Source organism: Neomonachus schauinslandi, chromosome 4, assembly GCF_002201575.2.
Source record: "Neomonachus schauinslandi chromosome 4, ASM220157v2, whole genome shotgun sequence".
Taxonomy (NCBI): Eukaryota; Metazoa; Chordata; class Mammalia; order Carnivora; family Phocidae; genus Neomonachus; species Neomonachus schauinslandi.
The window spans coordinates 31,080,398-31,098,345 of NC_058406.1; the positions used below are offsets into that span (position 1 = coordinate 31,080,398).

The 17,948-nt window shown below is 60.2% G+C and overlaps 2 protein-coding genes across 3 annotated transcripts in view; both read right to left on the reverse strand.

The window, feature by feature from the left end:
• Positions 1–2,686: 2,686 nt before the first annotated feature.
• On the reverse strand, positions 2,687–11,519 carry SLFNL1 (schlafen like 1). The gene is given in 6 exon segments (XM_021684428.1): positions 2,687–2,809; positions 3,463–3,606; positions 3,863–4,348; positions 5,939–6,292; positions 6,294–6,363; positions 11,488–11,519. Coding segments are annotated over 6 exon segments (1,209 nt in total).
• Positions 11,520–11,806: 287 nt separating this feature from the next.
• SCMH1 (Scm polycomb group protein homolog 1) overlaps positions 11,807–17,948 on the reverse strand; it is a 131,112-nt gene continuing 124,970 nt past the window's right edge. For both annotated transcript variants that reach the window (XM_021683765.2, XM_044913986.1), the window contains 2 exons: positions 13,991–14,133; positions 11,807–12,997 (listed from right to left, as the gene is read on the reverse strand). In XM_021683765.2, the coding sequence (XP_021539440.1) occupies positions 12,872–12,997; positions 13,991–14,133 (269 nt within the window). In that variant the 3' untranslated portion in view covers positions 11,807–12,871. The remainder of the gene's footprint in view (positions 12,998–13,990; positions 14,134–17,948) is intronic.

Here is a 17,948-nt window from a genome sequence, read left to right on the forward strand (position 1 = left end):
GGGCCTGTTGCTGCCGTCGGCGCCACCCGCCCTCTGGCCGCTGAGCCCGCCTCCTCGTGAGCTGGCTCCTCCGAACAGGCCGAGGCCGGGGCTCAGGCTGGCTTGCCGGTCCGCGGCCAACCGCCGTGCCTCGGACATTCGAGAAACCGGGCTGGGGAGAAGAATGTTCCTCCGCGGTTAGCGCAGCTCCGTGGGGAGATCGGGAGAAGCAGCAGCTTCCCTGCGTGCCTGCACTCGCCGGCTCCAGGCCGCCATCCCCTCTGGGGCCCCGAAGCAGGAGCTACCGCGCCACCTCCGTCTCCGTCTCTCGCGGACCGAAGTAAAGCGTGTCACTCACGGAGGTCTTCACGCCTGGCTTGGCGCTTGGGACGCAGCTGACGGGGTGGGTTCCGAGCCCCGTTCGCGCCCGGTGGTCTCAGCCTGAATCCTTCCCGATGTGCCCACGTGGCAGCGGCGCGCCCTACAACGCTGCGGGCTCGGTGGGCGAGGGACGGTTTGCACACGTTCCCGGGCCTCAGCTGGCCGTGGTTAAGTGCTGGCCGCTCGGGGAACCCTGTGGAGAAGGGACCCCGGCTGGCTGGCCGGGGCTGGTGGAGCCCCAGCAGCCCTGCGCCCCCCTCCGCCCCGCCGGCCGAGGCAGCGGGCCGCCGTGGCACTTCCACCCAGCTGGGCCGGGGCTTAGCGGCCTGGAGCAGCTCACCTGATCTTTGTCGCCACCGGCTGTGTCCCAGGAGGGGCACTTCTGAGGGTCGTGCTGCCCGGACCAGCCTCTAGCCTGTGCCCGGCACGTGGACGGGGCTCACAAATGGCCCCCTGACTTCCTCAGCAGCACATCCTCTGTGCGGTTCTCAGGGAGCCTCTGGAAACTTGGTTCCGGCCCTGCGTTTGGGTGACCGGGGAGCCCAGCGGATGAGCAGCAGGAGTTGGGCAGTGACGTGCCACGAGACCGGCCTCCCTTGCTGGCGCGGTTGGTAAGTGGGAAGAGCGAGTCTCCGAGCAGCCGAGCCTGGCGCAGGAGGGTCTCCTGGCCGACGACCCAGGGGCTGCGGTGCCAGAGCTGTTCCATCTACTCCGGATGCGGCCAAGGACCTCTAGCCCAACGGCGGAGAGCGGAGCAGCGCAAGTGTGTTCTGTGGCCGTCCTGTGAAATGCCCTGTGTGACCAGGTGCCACGCTCTTCTTTTTTTTAGTATATGTGCTGCCGAAGCGAGCACAGGTGCCACGCTCTTCTGGTGGCTTGGACCCTAAGCTGGGTATTGCTTGTTTCCCCAGCAGGTTGCTATTTGGCATCTATGACCTGTCAGCCATGGTTTAGGTTCTGAACGTTAGCAATGAACAAAACAGACCCGAATCCCTGTCCCCGGAAGCGTGTATTCTACTGTGGCGCAGGGAACAGCAAGGAAAGCTAGAGTGTGACTGACATGTGTGCGGAGGAAGGAGGCCGGAAGCAGGCAAGGGGGAGGGAGGTGTCATCTGCAGTAGGGCGGGTAGGGAATTGGCTTTCCCCTCCACTTGAAGGAGGAGCCCAGAGGAAGCAGCAGCCCTGCAGCTCGGGGGAGCAGCCTTCCAGGCGGGGAAGCACCCAGTGCAAAGGCCCTGCAGCTGGTGTGTTCGGGAGACAATGGGTCTCTGTAGCGGGAACACCCGAGCAAGGGGCAGAGGGGCTGAGGTCAGACGGGCCAGGTTGTGCAGAATTGGGTAGCCCGCTGTTCGGACTTTGCCGCTGATGAAATGGGGAGCTCCTGCAGGGCTTTGGCTGCTAGCATGGCATGATCAGATGTTGGCTCGGGAATGTCGGGCTCTGCTGGTGGAGATGAGGGGGGGAACCTCACTAGTGACTGGAGGGTGCTTGGCATGGAGGTCCACCCTGTGCAGGTGCTAGTGGGTGCTGGGGAGACATAGGACGTCGGTCTGATGATGACCAAGTGCCCCCGCTCCCTGTGCATTTCACTGTCTTACAGATGAAGACGCTGAACAAAAAGGTAGCACTTTGTCCCCCCCTCCAGGGGACCCGGTCTGTAAGGTCGAGCTGGAGTGGATTGCAACTATCGGGGCCCCCCAGCTCTGGGTGGGAGGAGCCCCCGGGCTGGCTCGGCCTCCTGGACAGAGGTGGGCTGGCCATGGGACTCAGGACTCAGCTGCGTCCAGCGGGCTGACTGCGCGGCCGAGAAAGAACATCCTTGCCCCAGGTGCATGTAATTTATTCAAGAGCTGGGACAATCACAAGTTCCAGCAAGCCCAGGGTCGGGTGCCTAAGTGACTGAGTGTGCCTTGCCATTGGCAGAAAGGCTTTCCCAAGAGGACATGTTCCTTTCTGGCCCGTCTCGCTGCTGGGGTCAGAGACTCCAGCCCGGGCAAAATGTGCGTCTGAGGGAGTAGGGCAGTCCCTCACAGCTCGGCCCTGGGATGGCTCTGGCCGAGTTTTTAGCAGTTCTTTCTGGAAGTAAGGTTCCTGGGGGCTCAGGCTAAGAGCAGTTCCTCAGCTCCAAAGCCCGGGGTCTGCTCAGGATTGAAGCCTGCCCTCGGGCTGTTGTCGAAGGAGCGTGGACAGCCGCGCTCCCATCCACCTCCAAGCAGCCCAGATGGCTTTCAGGGCGAGGACTTGGGCTTACACGGGCAGTCCCGCATCTGCCAGTGGAGCTGGCCTCCCCTGCGCCACTCTGTCGCCCGCCTGCCCGCCGGGGCCCTCACAGGACGCAGCAGGTGCAGGAGACGGGTGTGGGCTGCTGCAGCTGCTGCCTCAGTTGCTCCTTCTCCGCCATCAGCACCTTGAGCCTCTGCTCCAGCTTGCTCAGCTCGGCCGCCCACTTCTGCGGGTGCCACAGAGGTAGAGGTCCATGCTGGGGCCGCCGGGGGCCGCGCCCCGCCCCCGCCCAGGGTTGAGCTGATGGAGGAGGGCGAGATCCAGGAGGGCCCTGGGGGGCCTACTCGAGGCCACTGGGAGCCACTTGGGCCCGGCGAGGTGCAAGCCAGGTCCCTGGCCCGGCCGCCACCCCTGACATGTCAGCCCTGGGTCTTGAGGGAAGCCGCCCGCCCGGAGGCCTGCCAGCATCCCAGACCCCGGGCTGACCCACCCTCTGGAGCCTCCTCGGGTCCCAGGGGCAGACCCGGGTGGGCTGCCGCGCCATCACGTCCTTCCCTCTCTCGCCGGCAGCCCCTTGCCCTCCACTGCTTCTCTGCCACCTGATGTGGCCCTCTTGAAAAGGCTTTTTCTTGGGACTGTGTCCAGCAATAACTGCCTCCTCACCGTAAGGGCCTCCCCCCAGATGCACTACAGTCTTTGGGGTGGTCTTCAGCCTTCTCCATATGCCACTCCCCCGGCTCGGCCAGCCACACGATGCCCCGAGTGTGTGGGCTGCTTTCAGTGCAGCCCTCCCGTGTTCTGGCGGGTGATGGGGCACCGGGGGAAGCTGACGGCATGGCCCGGACTGCGCGGTGAGGGGCCCCCACCCTGGCCGCTCACCTGCCTGCACCACTCCTGGATGGCGTGGCCGGACAGCGGGCCCTGGATGCTCCCGTCCCGCCGCAGGAACACCTCCCCCTGGTCGGTCTCGTAGAGCTGCGGCTCGGCCTGGGCCCTTGGGGCGTGCACGCTCAGGCGGATCACCTTGGTAAGGGTGACAGCGACTCTGGCAGGCACTGCGGCCCCCCCACATCCCGGGGCTCCCTCCCGGGGGCTCCCGGAGCAGCCTGGGGGCGGGGCTTCCAGCCTCTCCTCCCGTCACTCTCCCCGGTCCCCTTGACCCCCGTCCCCACCCAGCCCTGCTCGGCAGAGTGGAGGCGGGCCCTCCCTCGTTGAGTCGGGGGTGGGAGGGGTGGGGGGGGACAGGACAGACCCCGAGAGCTTCCTGGCGGCGGCTCACCTTGAGCGGCCTGTCGGAGGCGGAGGTGCTGACCACCGGGATGAAGGAGAGCGTGTAGGCGTCGGGGAAGACCTGGGGCTGGAAGCCCTGCAGGATGGAGTCCACGAGCAGGCGCACGCGGTCCTCGTCGTGGTGGCTGCAGCGCACGCCCTGCACCAGGCCGCTGTCCTCGACGCCCACGAACAGGCTGCCGCCCTCGCTGTTGAGGAAGGCGCACACGTAGCGCCGCAGGTGGTGCTTGAAGGCCAGGCTCAGGTACTCGCCGCCGCCGCGCTTGAACTCCACGCTGCGCGTCTCGTTGCCCAGGAAGGTGCCCTGGAAGAGGCGCTCCTGGCCCGTTATCTCCTGGTGCACGATGGCGCTGTCGGAGCGCGTGCCACCCGGCTGGCCCCGGGACCTCTGCAGGGCCCGCCCTGGGGTGCCGTGGGTGGGTCTGGGGTTGGGGCGGGGGCTCGGGCGGCTGTCCTTCTCCTGCTGGGGCGAGGGCTGAGAGTCAGGAGCCCCGAGCCTGGCAGCGAGGGGGACGGGACACCCCCTTCCGCCCGGGGGGGCCCAGCTGCTCAGCCATCCTGATGCCCCCTCCCAGCGGAGGGGCCTGATTCCGCCCACCGTCCCGTAGCCAGGGCGGGAGATGCGCTGAGGCAAGGGTTTGACCCGCCACCGCTCCTTCCCGGGGCAGCGGGGTGCGTGCTGGGTACGATGCGCTCTCCTTCCCGGGGCTGGGAGCTGGAGCTGCTGTGGCCGAGCTCTGCCCACCTCGTTACAGGCGGGCCTCTGAGGCCCAGGGCCAGATCACTCCAGGACATACTTCAGCAGCCTGAGGTCCCCTGTGACAGGTCTCTGAATTGTGAGGGGGGATCCCAGAAACCCACCCCCTTCCTGGTCTCCCTGAAACGCCTGCCTGTCGCTTTCTGGACCGCTGACCAGTTCTCCTGAATCTCAGCCCTCCTCCAGCCCTCCTGAGACCCTGTCCATGGTTTCTGCTCTGTTCCAGGCCTCTGCGCGTGAGCAGGCTCATGGCGACTGGCCGAGTCTGGGCCTCGCACGGCCTCCCTACCTCCAGGCTCCTCCCGTCCCATCCACCCTCCTCGCTGACTCTGGCTCCTTGCTGCCTCTTGATCTCCAGCAGTGGTTTCTGGGGCTGGCAGCGCAGTGGGGGCTGGAGCACGGTGGCGAGGGGCACATCCCTACCAGCCCCGCGGCTCCCGGACAAGACAGTTTATCAGAAACATGAGGAAACTGTCACACAAACATGCAGTCAGGCTCACAAAGCTGTTCAGTTCCGCAACAATCAAAACACCACAGAGTTCTCATCCCAAAAGAAAAGGAAAACCAAGACCACCTGTCTCACAGAGTGTCCTACCTTAGCCACAGGAGTTGACGCTCCCTCCCATCCCCCATAAAGACCACCCCACCCCCCACCCCCCGCCCCCAGCAGCCTCCCTGCTCTGCTTTGGTCTTGCGGCCCTTGGCGGCCTGGACCCTGCGCTGTGGCCCAGCTTTCTTCCTCAGCTCCTCGGCAGCCTTCAGCTGGAGCTCCAGGGCCACCAAATGGCTTGCTCTTCTGCAAATGGGACATTGCCCCTCACCGTGTCCCCCTGCCTAGAACGTCCTTCCACTCCCTAAATCCCAGTTGGGATTTCCGTTCTTCTGTGAGATTGCCCCACAGCCCGCAGCTGGGCGACTGGCTGTGTCCGGCCCTGCTCAGCGCTATGAGGGCTCCTGGCGGGCAGGGCCAGCCCTTGCTCTCCGCCTCACCGCCTGGCCTGCAGCGGCCCCGCCGGCGGGCAACTGCAGGAATGAGGTGGGCCAGGAGAAAACACGCGTCCCCTCCGGCCCAGAGGATGGAATGCAGAAGGACCCCGGGGGGGGGGGCCCACACTGTGGCCTCTCTTCACAAGGCTTCCAGGCTGGAGGCAAACCGTAAGTGCCGCTCCTCCTGGGAGTCCGCCAGTCTGCAGAGCTGTTCCCGGCTCCTCGAAGACACACCGCCACCCCCCGCCCCTGCGCCCCAGCACAGCCTGGCCGCGCCCAGGCTTCCCCCGCCCCGCGAGGCTCCGGGCAAGCCTCACTTACCGCCTTGCGGCTCCAGGGCCCCGGGCCCTCGGCCAGCACCAGCTCCTTGCCACGGGCCACCAGCTCCTCGGGGATCTGGTGCTCCTCCAGGGCTGTCTGCAGGCGCCAGGGGAGGGAGGCCAGCGTGGCCTCGTGGGCGGCCACCTGCACCAGCGCACAGGCCTTCCGTGGGCGCCTCACCACCTCGATGTGCTCGCGGGCCACCGGCAGCTCCAGCCGCTCCAGGGCGTCCCGGAGCAGGCAGGTGAGCACAGGCACCGAGAACTGGGGGTTCAGGTGGCCCACATAGAGAATGTGCGTGCTGGGTGCTGTCTGGAGGCCCGAGTCCTCAGGCGGGGACTCGTCCCCGGGGGGGCTCTTGTGAGGGCTGCTTGCCTGGGGGCTCCATGAGGGGCTCCTGCACCTGGGTTTGCCGTGATCTCTTCCTGGGGTGGGGGTCTCTGGAGAGGTCTCCCTCAGAAGGGCTTCTGGGATGTTCCTCCTGGGGCCGACCTGGGTCTCAGGGGCTGCCGAGGCTCCTGGGAGTTTCACACATGGGCAGGGGCTGGGCAGGGCCAGAGAGAGGGAGGGACGGTAGAGGGCCAGCCGAAAGGGGCCTGCCACCCACCCAAGGCCTAGGACAGGAAAGGGGAGTCAGCGGTGAGGCAGACAACAGGGCGTGCGGGCCTGCCCCTCCATTCCACTGCAGGGAAGACCGAGGGGGTGTGCCCCAAGAGGGGCAGAGGGGCCCCTCAGACTCCGCTCTCAGGGCCCCGCCGCATCCCCTTCTGGGCCGCAGGCCTCCTGTCCTCCCCCCACCAGGCCACAGGCAGGAGGAAAAGCTGCGGATTTCCTGCCCATCAGAGATGACTACTCCCTCCCGGCCCCAGGGGAACCTTTTCAAGGAGCCTTTGGAGAGGAAGCCGTCACCCAGGGCTCCTCCCCGCCTGCTCCGACGCTGGGGTGAGCCTCGCCGAGGCTGTGAACCAGTCAGAGCTGCGCCTGAGGGATTTAGGGCAGGGGCTCCCTGACCGATGAAAGCTTCGGCCCCTCCCACAGATGGCCTCCACACATGCACAGCTAATTTGAGGGGGCTCGTGGCCTGGTCTAGACAGAGTCCAGAAAGCAGAAGAGAGGAGGGGCAGAGCCGGGGCTCCTAAGTACACCCCCTCCTGCCAGGCCGGGGGCCTCACTCCTGAGCTGTGCACCTTTGGCACCCAGCGGCCCCCCCACTCACCCTCGCACACCTGGCCTCTGCTCTGTGGGGCGGCTGCCACCAGCCTGCATTTTTTCAGATTGGCTCCTTGAGAAGGTCAGGGCCTGGGGCCCAGCACGGCCGGGGTGGGGGCATTCGGGACAAACAGGAACAGGAGGAAGAGGGAGGCCTCTGACCCTCATGTCCTGATGGTTCCCAGGGGAGCGTGGGAGGTGCCAGCCCTCAGCTCCCACAGACCCCTGACCCCTGGCCAGCAGCTCCCTGGGGGCACCTGGGGGCCTGGCGAGGGGCAGCCAGAACCAGAGCTGCGGGGGAGGCGGGCGGGGCCTGCGCAACCCCCTCTGTGATCTCATGGGAGTTGATAATGCCAATGTCTCGGCCAACCTCAGGCCTGGGCTGGGGAAACTCCCCCATTCCCATCCCCAAGGTAGGGACACTACGTACATCACACGCTACAGCTTGGCTGTATGGCTCCCTCTGGGCCGCTCCCGGGGTCCCTGGGGCCCAGGGCCAAGGACATACTTCCTCCTCCTGTAATGTCTCTCCTGGCCCCGGTGCCCACGCCGGTCCTCTTCAGTCCCCACCTTCCCGTTCCGTCCCCAGCCCCAGGCTCAGCTGAGCGCCGCCAGCCCGGCCGCTCCCAGCATGAATCAGAGCGCACGGCACCAGGCGCGGAGGTTGCCGGCCAGAAGAGCCCTGAGCACTCAGTCAAGAGCTGCCATCCCTTTTCAAGGACAGGGCTGTCACCTGCTGTTCGACAGGGACCAGGACATGGGTGATACCCATGATGCCTTTATTAACGCAGCAATCTGTTCTTGGGCGGGGAGGGGGTCTTTGAGAAATGCTTTCATTATGCAGTTGCAGGTAGCTGTTCCCACCACGCAGCTTCTGGAAGTCGTGGGAGGGGGGAGGGCAGAGGCAGATGCTTCAGACTGGGGAAGCTGTTGGGGCCGTGCGGGCTGCCCCCCCTTCTCTGGGCAGCCATCCTGAAGAGGCTAAGGGAGCTCTGTTTCCCTCAGGGACGAGGCAGAAGCTGGGCTGGGGCAGCTTCGAGCGGTGGTGGTGCGCGGCTCTGGGATGAGGGCTGCGAGCTCTCCACGCCGCCCCCCTTCAGGCCCGTCTAGGCCCGGCCTTGACGGGCCGCTCTCTTGGCAACCGCTCAGCCGGGGTCGTAGCTGCCCAAGAAGGAGGGCGCAGTGGGGTTGCGCTGCGTCGCGGGAACGGCCGGCCAGGAGAGGCGCCCTGACAGACCAAAGCTGTAAGCACCACCAGAGGACACGGCTCCCTTCCCGAGAGGCCTTGCTGTCAGGCCACCCGCCGCACCCGACCGCCCACACTCCCCCTACTCCTCCTGGGGGTCTCTTCAAACCACCTCACTACCTATTTCCCGGGACCTTTTACCTCCGCGTGTGAAAAGCACAGCTGTCCTGCTTCCTTCCGCGGGGAGGGGTGAAAACGGTCACTGTAAGCACGAAGTACACTTCCACGATACTATTTCAGATACTGACACGTACGGCAGTGTAACTGGGTTATTTAGGGCATTGCGCTTTCTAAGAGGCCGCCGGGCAGTGGTGGACACAGGCTCCGTGTTACGGGGTAAGCAGCCCCTTTATCCCCTCAGTGGATGTCCGTGACCTTCCTGACAGACTCCACTTTGAGCCAGAGGTAAACAACTCTTGAATTCAAAGGTAAGGATGTGAGGTGGACCCAAAGATGAAGGGGGAGAGGGAGGCTACGGATATGACTCTTCTCGTGTTATCTGGAGAGTGTCCACTTGGTGGCCCCACGTGGCCACGATCCCGGGAAGCACGTCAAGGATGGGTGTCCGGGAGGCCAGGCGAGGCGCAGAGTGCAGGGGCAGAGGTGGGGACTGAGCTCAGCCGTTGTGTGGGAGAGGTCAGGACAGCAAACTCGGCAACTCAGGGGAGAAGTGCTGTGCACGCAGCCTTTGCCATCTGGGCCCCAGGGCGCTCCTGTCTTGAGCCCTTGCCTGGTGTATGGCCATCTGCCTGTTGATTCCTGCCGACCTCTGACAGGGTCCAGCCCCAGCCACCCACAGTTGTCTCGGGTCCCGTGCCTTTACACTGGGACTCGTCAGCTGTGGGCTCCTGGAAGCACCCGCGGCGGCTTTGGTGTCGCAGGCCGGGCATAAATGTAGTCGTGACGCTTGGCTGTCATGGCCCCTGGACTGCAGGTTTCCAGCTGTAGAGCTTCCCGGATGAATGGGGCAACTTGGGGTATTAGGGTAAGGAGGTGCAAAAAGCAGAGGGATGATGAGGGGAGGGGTGTCTGGGCTCTCCAAGGCAAGAAGGTTCTCCCAAGTTTTTAGCTTTGGTTGCAGGGAGGAGGGGGGAGCCACCTTCCAGCTCTTCCTGAGGAGGGATCGTGGCCTCCGTGTGAGGGCAGACACCGTGTCCACGTGGACCACCAGAGCCACGGCCCACAGAGATCTCAGGTTATTTCACAAGGAGGCTGTGGAGGCTCCAGCGTGACAAGGCAGAGGTGACAGGGACTACATGGCCGGCAGCAGGGAGGGCGCAGGTGGTGCCTAGGTAGAGCCTGGACTCTTCTGTCACCTCAAGCACACGGGCTTCCTGGTGCTCCTCAGCGCTGGAGTCAATGTCCTCTCCTTGTCACAGTATTGGGGGGGGCATGTGAAGCTGGTGCCAGGGGGCCTCTGGCCCTCAGTCCTAGATGCCTTCCCATTTTGTGGGGGGCTGAACTGTTGGGGTTCATGGAGTGGTCTCCCCTGCACCTCGGCTGGTGTGCATGGGCCTGCCGAGGCCCCTTCAGCTTCTCTGGATGACTGTGGGTCACTATTAGAAGGCTTGGCTTTGGGAAATAATTTCAAAAGTTTTTTTTTTCCTCCTGAAAAGACACTCAGTTCTGTCCCCAGGGGTTAGGGCAGTAAGAGTGAAGGGGTAACAAATCCTCTCCCCTCCTACAGGACCTGACATTTGGTTACCTTTCTAGTTCTGTTCTCTTGGAAACCAGATAAAAGTGGAATGTCAACTGTTTTAAGGCAATGTTGCTTAGGGTAAGAATGAACCCAAACTGTAAATTATCTGGACAAGGAACATCTGCATAAAAGGCACAGCTCTGGGCCTCCTTAGTGCAGAGGGTCAATGGGGCACATCCTTTGCAGGGATCTGGAAGTGATGTCCACGGAGTCATTATGCCTACAAACTAGGGAGTTACTGCTCCCCCGGGGCATGGTGCTGAGAAGCCAAGGTGAACCCCACTGCTCCCTGACACGTCCCATCCCCTTGCACCCGAGCTGTCACCTGGATGGCGGTGGGCTCTGCAGGGACTACCCTGCCGAAGGGGACTGCTTCATGCCGTCCTGCTGGCAGGTGTTTCCGTCTGACAGCCATCAAGGTGAATGCCACCCCCAGGCTAGCCTGTGGAAGTCTGAATGGTCAGCAGGATCTGGGACAGCGGCCCCCCGGAGGGTGTTACAGGCACCCCTGATTAGCTACGGAGTTTTGGGGCAAGTACCTCAACTCTCTCCAAGCTTTAGTTTTCCCACTTGCAAAAGGCGGGGCTGAGGTTTACATGAGAGAATGCACATAACTCCGCAAAAGTAAGCTGGGAAACCATATGCTCTTGGTGACAAGGGGGTGGGTGACAAGGGGGATGCTGACCGACTCCACAGGCACAGCCCTGCAGTGTGTCTGGCCTGCCTCCACATGGTGTTACCTTCAGTCCCTGCGTCTGTCTCTTGGGTAAGGATCACATCTGGAAGTTCGCTGTCAGGGTTCCCTAAGGCCCTCTTTGGGAGTACCATGAACGATCAGCACAGCCTACCACACCCCAGTGTCCAGGAGTCTGTGGAGAACAGAGTCCTGCTCTGGTTTGGCAGCCCTGACCCAGACTGCATCACGGGAACCGTGGTGAGAACCTCACAGGGGCCAAGTGCAAAAGATGTTATCAGTTAGTCACCAAGGTGGCACCAGCCAGGGTGAGAGCTGGTAGGGCCCTCAGAAGTCTCATCTGAAACCCTCATAGCCACATGGGCCCAAAGAAGGGAAATGACCCACCCAAAGCCTCACAAACAGTTAGACTGACTAGCACCTCCACGTTGGCCTTGGTGTCAGAGGACTTGGCTTCAAACGCCTGCTTTGGTGCTTCCTGGGCGGCGACCTTACATGTCCTCATCTATCAAATGGGTTTGCCGTGAAGATTTAAAGACTGACTCTAATTCCTGTGGAGTAGTTCATGGGGGCCGCAGTGACACGACAGTGTCCGTTACACCTTCTCCTGCAGCCCCAGCAGAACTGAGGCTGTGTGGCCCTGGCCTGGAGTATCTGGCCCCAGGTCGGCGCAAGCTGGGCGAGCCTGCGTCTCTCCTCACCTGACGACGGCGACAAGGAGGAACCCAGCCATGGAGGCTCTCGGAGCTGCTGACCCAACTACTGCTCTTCCTGCTTGGGCTTCGAGCAACTTCCGCGCTCCCTGCTGTCTTGCTGCACCAGAGCGCAGCCCTCTGAGGGCAGAGAACGGACTCCACACTGCTTCCCACAGGGCATCTGGCAGCCAGCCTACTTTTTAGGGACTGCTGGAATCAGAAGAACTCTTGGGGATCATCTTGTCTACACGCCTCCTTTAAGGATGAGGAAACAAGGGCCAAGAAAGGGGAGTGCTCTGCCGACTGATTAAAACCACACTGGCATCTATATTGGTTTTTATTTATAAACAAACTGACATAAAAGAAGTCCGGATGGCAGTGGGGGCAGCTGTGCTGCTGATTTGCTTATAAAGGAAGCATCTGGACAGTGAGAGGGTACAACCAGATTCCAGCCTGCAGACCCTTCCCTCCCATCCACCTTATGGCCTTCGTGGCCTAGAATCATGGGGCCTAACCTCCTTTGGCAGTAGTTCTGGCCAGGGCAAGGAGCTGTGGTGGGGGACAGTGTGGGGCAGGGGAGTCCCATTCCCACAGATGAGGCCCGGGCTGCAAAGGGCCCAGTGGAGGAAGAGGGGAAGGTGACAGGAACCCTCTCCTCCCCATGCTGAGTGATACGGTCAAGGCTTGAAGGATGTGTGTCCATCCCACAGAGAAAGTGCCCTCGGGTGATGTCCTTGGAAAGGGGCCACGCCTCTCTGGGACCAGGGCAGGGCAGTCTCTCTCCTGAAACCCAGTGTCTGGAGTGAGAGGAGTATGAACTGGGGGGCTTGCCCTCGTGCCAGAAACAATAAACAATAAGAAAAGGTCTTTTTTTTTTTTTTTTAAAAAGGTAGAGGTTTGCACCATGAGTTTGGAGTCTGGAGCTCTTGTGAAGAGGTGGCAGGAGTTGTGGGGAAGTGGGGTGCCACACCAGGCCCAGCAGGTGGCAGGGGGACTGGGCCCAAGTGTCAATTCAGGGCCCTATCCTCTGAGGCCTCAGGGGTCAGCAGCCCCTTCCTCCATCACCTGAAAGGTGTTCAGTCTAAACGCCCAGTGGGAGGCCAACCAGGCTTGAGAAATAAATACAGAGGGACCTCAGAGCCGAGGCAGGGCTGAGGGGAAGAGCAGCGCCAGCCCTGGGCCCCACACTCTCCCCTCGTCGGTCCTTCATGGAAGGACATATCATGGCAGGAGCGGGGAGCGCTGGGGGCCCCACACGGCCTCCCGAGTCCTGAGGCGGCCCGGAATCCACTGAGGCGCTGGCAGTGGGCTGCTTGGCCCCCCCTTCCGGGGAGAAGAATGCTGAGCCCTTCCGGTGGACCCCTCAGGTGTCTAGGCTGCGTCTCCCGGCTCAGAACTTGCCCTGCTTCAGCCGGTCAATGTGGAAGGAGAGCTTGAGCGCGGGCCCCAGCTTCAGCCCCATGTACTTCATCATCATGTCACTGCGCAGCAGGAGCAGGGCCTTGCCGTCAATCTCCTGGAGGGCGGGGGGCGGGGCCGTCAGAGGCCTGGCTGCTCTGGCCACCAGGTTCTGTGCCACTAAAGCCTACCTGCTCCCTACAGTTTCTGTGGCCGCTGTCCCCCAGCATCTACTACGGAGCCCAGCAGGTGCTCTTTCCAGCGCCCGTCCTGCTTTCCTTTCCCTGCTGCCTGAGGCGGTGGCCCCACCCTCCAACCACTGGGGTCCGGCTACATTCCATCTTTTCCAATAAGCACACCGCCCCCCCCCCCAATCATGTGCTCGTCCCCTCTCCCAGACTGGTTTATACTGATCCTCAACTGTTACTCCATAAGTCATCTTCCTTCCTGAGTGGCCAGGGCCCCTCTGTGTGAGCCAGGCTCAGAGCAGCTGTGAGATCTTTAGGCTTGACCCAAGAGCACCCCCAAACCCACCAGCATGAAAGACTGAAATTATCCATGAAAGGCAGATCTGTTCTGAGCGCCCAAAGGGCAGAACAGCACCAAGCAATAGGGGCTGCGGGGAAATGGGTTTGCACCCCAAATCAGGAGTATGGTCACCACAGGCGGGTCAGAAACAGTGCCTGGCCACCCAGCCAAATGGTCACTTGAAGAGATGCTGGAGGTTCACAGAAGAGCAAGGACAAGATGGGGGGCTGATGCGGCTGGAGAGTAGGAGCCATCTGGCTGGGGACTCTAAGTTGGGCTGAGGCCCCCAATTCTCAGGCCAAGGCAGGCAAATGCGACAGCAAGCACATCTAGGAAAAGAGGAGAGTCCTTCCCCTGGGCCCGAGCCCACCAGCCAGGCACCCAGCAGGCATGTGACCGAGTCAGACCTACACTACAGGGGTGGGCTGAACTCGGTGCCCAACGAGGGCTGCTTGAGACCCAAGATTCTGTCTCTGTTTTCAGGGTGTCTCCTGTGCTCAGTTTCAAGGGACCTTTAAGAGTCTACAAGTTTCGGAAGCAAGACTCCCTGTGGACATGGGAGAGATCAGGCAGGGGCACCTACGTGTTTTCGAAAGAGGTCAGCGTGGGGTCCAAGCTGAGGATCAGCTTCCCGGACAAACTGCATCACGTCCTCCACTGTCCATGAGGAGGGGTCCCGGCCACTCAGTCGAGAGGCATCCCGGCTTTCCAGATATCGGTCCGACCCTGCAGGACAGGAGGAAACCTGCTATAACGGGTGGGGACTGGTCTGTCCCGCCCCACCACTCTCCTTGGTATGTCCCCATGGCCCTGCTGGTAAGGCTCACAGCAGTGCCAGAGCAGAGAACTGGAGGTGGCCGAGGGAGGGAAGGGCTCTTCCACAAAGGGATCAGGGTCTGAGACTCTTCTCAAGTCAAATCTTTGTTCTTTAAGAGTAGATCTGATTCTGGAGAGGGTCAGAAGAATTTCACAGTAAGGCTGTGGCTCTGCCTGGACTGGAGTCAGTGGTAACAATGAGTAAGGGGATGACATGGGTTCAGTGGGGGCCTGGTGGGTAAGGCTACTTTTGCCTTGGCTCTGGGGACCATTTCTAGAGAGACTTTGGGAGATGGGCAAGAATAGAGCCAAATCCTTGGGGTCTAGGAAGAAAAAAAGTGGTGGATAATACCCTGTACCTCTTCCAAGGCCTGGAAAGAAGCTAACCTTGGGACAGCCTCATGCACAGAGGCAGAAAGCAGTTTTACTTGGGCTGCCAGGAATCTCAGTGTTAATTTAGTGCTCGGCTTAGAGCTTTTATCTCAATCTTGGCTCAAATACAGTTCCTCCCATTCCCCCTGTGGGATCTGGGCTCTCTGAAATCTGAACTCCTTACCGTGCATGGTCTAGAAGGTACTCTATCATCTGGCCCTGTCTACCTTTGACCGAATCTCAACCCCCTGCCCCCACCCCTTCCTCACCATGCTCCAGACACACTAGCTTTCTTTCTGCTTCTTGAATAGGCTATGCTTTATTCTTTGACCTTCAATCCCCTCCGTTCTTTTCCCAGGGCTTTGCATATCTGATTCCTTCTCAATATTTATTTCAAATATCAATTCCTCAGAGACCTTCACTGACCTCCTATAAAAGTACTCCATTCCCCACAGAGCTATTCTCAATCTAATTACTCTCCCTTTTCCCAGCACATATCACTACCTAAAATAATTTCACGTATTTATGTTTATTGTCTGTATTCTCCTATTTTCTGCCCTGCTATTTCCTTGTGATATTGTGGTTTTTAATAAGAAACATACATATGTGGTCTTTGTCCTGTTTCTGGCACAGAACTCCTAAAATTCTTAGAATTTCCCAAATGGTGAGAGAAATAAAGGGGTCTTTTGTTATTTATAACAAGCCCTTTTCAACCACACCTGAGTATGGTCAGGAGGCGACTTCTGGAAAGCCCCTGAGGATGGGGGCTGGTTGCCAACCATCCTGGGAAGGAGAGTCTCCAATGACTTCATCAATCGTGCCTATATAATAAAGGTTCCATAAAAAAACAAAAGGATGGGTTTCAGAGAGCCCCCGGCTGGTGAGCACACGGAAGTGTGGGGGGCGCGGCATCCCTGGACAGGGCGTGGAAGCCCGTGCCCACCCCCCCAGGCCTTGCCCTGGGCAGCTCTTCCATCTGGCTGTTCCTGAGTTACATCCTTTCGTAAAAAGCTGGTAACCTAGTAAGTGACCATTTTCCTGAGTGAACCCGAGGAGGGGATCGTGGGAACCCTTGACTGCCAGCCAGTCAGGAGCACAGGTGACAACCCAAACCTTCGACTGTCACATCTGAAGTGGTGTGTGTGTGTGGGGGGGGCAGGCTGGTGGGATGTGACGCTCTCTCCAGAGGGGGTCAGGATGGAGTTAAGTTGTCGGCCCCCCAGGGGGTGTGGCACAATGGCTTGGGGTGTGGAGAAGCCGCACATCTGATGTCCGGGTGAGGTCCTGTTGAGTAGAGTACTGGGCCTAGGGGAGACACCCCAGGAGGGGGGCAGGGTTTTCCTTTTACAGTCGCCAACACGCAAAAGATGCCTGGTCTGCTACAGATGTTTCAACAGGTTCGTTCACTGAATGAAGGATCACACACTAGTTACTTGTGTATTCTTCTGTCTCGAGGCAGGGGACCTTGCCTTGCTCCTGTCTGTATGCTCACCACTCAGGAGATGCCAGGTGCACAGCTGAGGGGTGAGCTGAAACACACCTACGAAAGCAGAAGGGTGTACTCTTCAGCTATCTCTGGCAAAGGCTAAAAATCTCCTCCATTTCCCTTCACACTGGGTCCCAGGTCTAAAAGTCGAAGCACGCTTGGCTTGGCCCGGCCCTGCTCCCGGGGAAGAGACTCCAGCGTGTTACATCTCGGACTTAGAGCTGGGCACTGACCAGATAAGGGGAGAAGTTGCTGGAGCAAGCAGGGTGCTTACAGCCACAGAAATTCCAATGGCTTTTTAGAGGCGCTGGCAGACAGGAAGTTGGAGAGGGCTCTGTGAGCCAGCCACTTCTCTGGGCCCTAACAGTCCAGCGTGACGCTGACAGAGAACAGCTGCTGGGACTATGGAGAGCAGAGAGAAGCTACACTCATGGGTGTGTCCTCGGCCCATCTCAGCCACTTCCTCGACCCAGGGGAGCTAGGAATCAAACACACGCACGATGATATTTTATATGTCTATATCTACATATCTATTATATATCTATATCTATCTATCTACCTACCTATCTATCTATCTATCTATTTATGAGTTTGTCAGCTTTCTTCTGTTAGAACACACACCCCAGGAGGGCAGGCGGCAGGTCGGGAGAGACACCTCTGAAATGGTGACACTTGAGCAAAGACCCTGAGGCAGAAGAGTGACTGGCACGTGTAAGGTGAGGCCAGGAGGCCGGCATGCCAGAGAGGAGCGAACGAGGAGGGAGGGGCAGGGGATAGCTTCTGAGAGGGGGGTGTGTGGCGGGGCGGGGGGCCTGGTGGGGCAGCGGACAGAGGACCTCATATACCACTGAAAAACCACTGACTTTTCTGTGCAGTAGGTCCGTTTTGAGCAGAGGAGTGACTTGAACCAGCTTCCAGCAGAAAGAATCACTCTCAGAGTCTGTGTTGATAACAGACTTAGACTCTGGACGAGGGCAGAAGGGAGACCAGTCTGCTGCTATCATGGTCCAAGCAAGAGACGGCTGTGGTACGCACCAGGTGGCAGTGAGTGTGGGGAAGGGGGCTCTGGCATGTGAACATTATAAAGGAACCCCTGCCCCTGTCAGCTTGTTTGCCCCTTAAAATAGCCCTTCTATTTTTAGCCCTTCGACTTTTAGACCTGGGGCCCAGGGTGAAGGGAAATGGAGGAGATTTTTAGCCTTTGCCACAGATAGCTGAAGAGTACACCCTTCTGCTTTTGTAGGCATACAGACAGGAGCAACCAGCCATCTAAGGAAGTAGCATCATCTTTGGTTGAGAGATGAGGGAACTGAGGCCCAGAGAAGTGAGGTGACTTTCCCAGGATCACACAGCTAGGAAGAAGACAAGTTAGTGCCCTGAGTCTGACTTTTCCTATCTCTGTTTCTGCACACAGTCTATACCAAGACTCTCCCCGACCATCCGATGAGGGCAGCTGGTGGTTACTCCTCAAGGAAGGCGAGGGTCTCGGTCCGAGAATGACTAAGGCAGGTGAGGCGCATCTAAGGCAGGAGGCCAGACTAACAAACTAATGCCCACTCATCCTCCATTAATGAAATAAGAGAGGACAGACTCAACAGCTGAATACTTTGAGCGAAACAATTCTAGTGCCAAACAGATAGAATCCTTCGTAGCCTTATGAGGTTCTTCAGGATCAAGAGATTTAGACCAGGACCTGGCCAACAGACCCACACATTCCAGAGGGAGAGCGGAGGTGCCCCGGAGACAAGAGCGGCCCTGAGGCCAGCGCCACACGAGGCAGCAGTCAAGAAGCACTCCTAATAGAAAGAGGGCCTTGGGAGACAGGACAGGGACAGTAACGGGAATGACTCAGCTTCCCAAATGATCC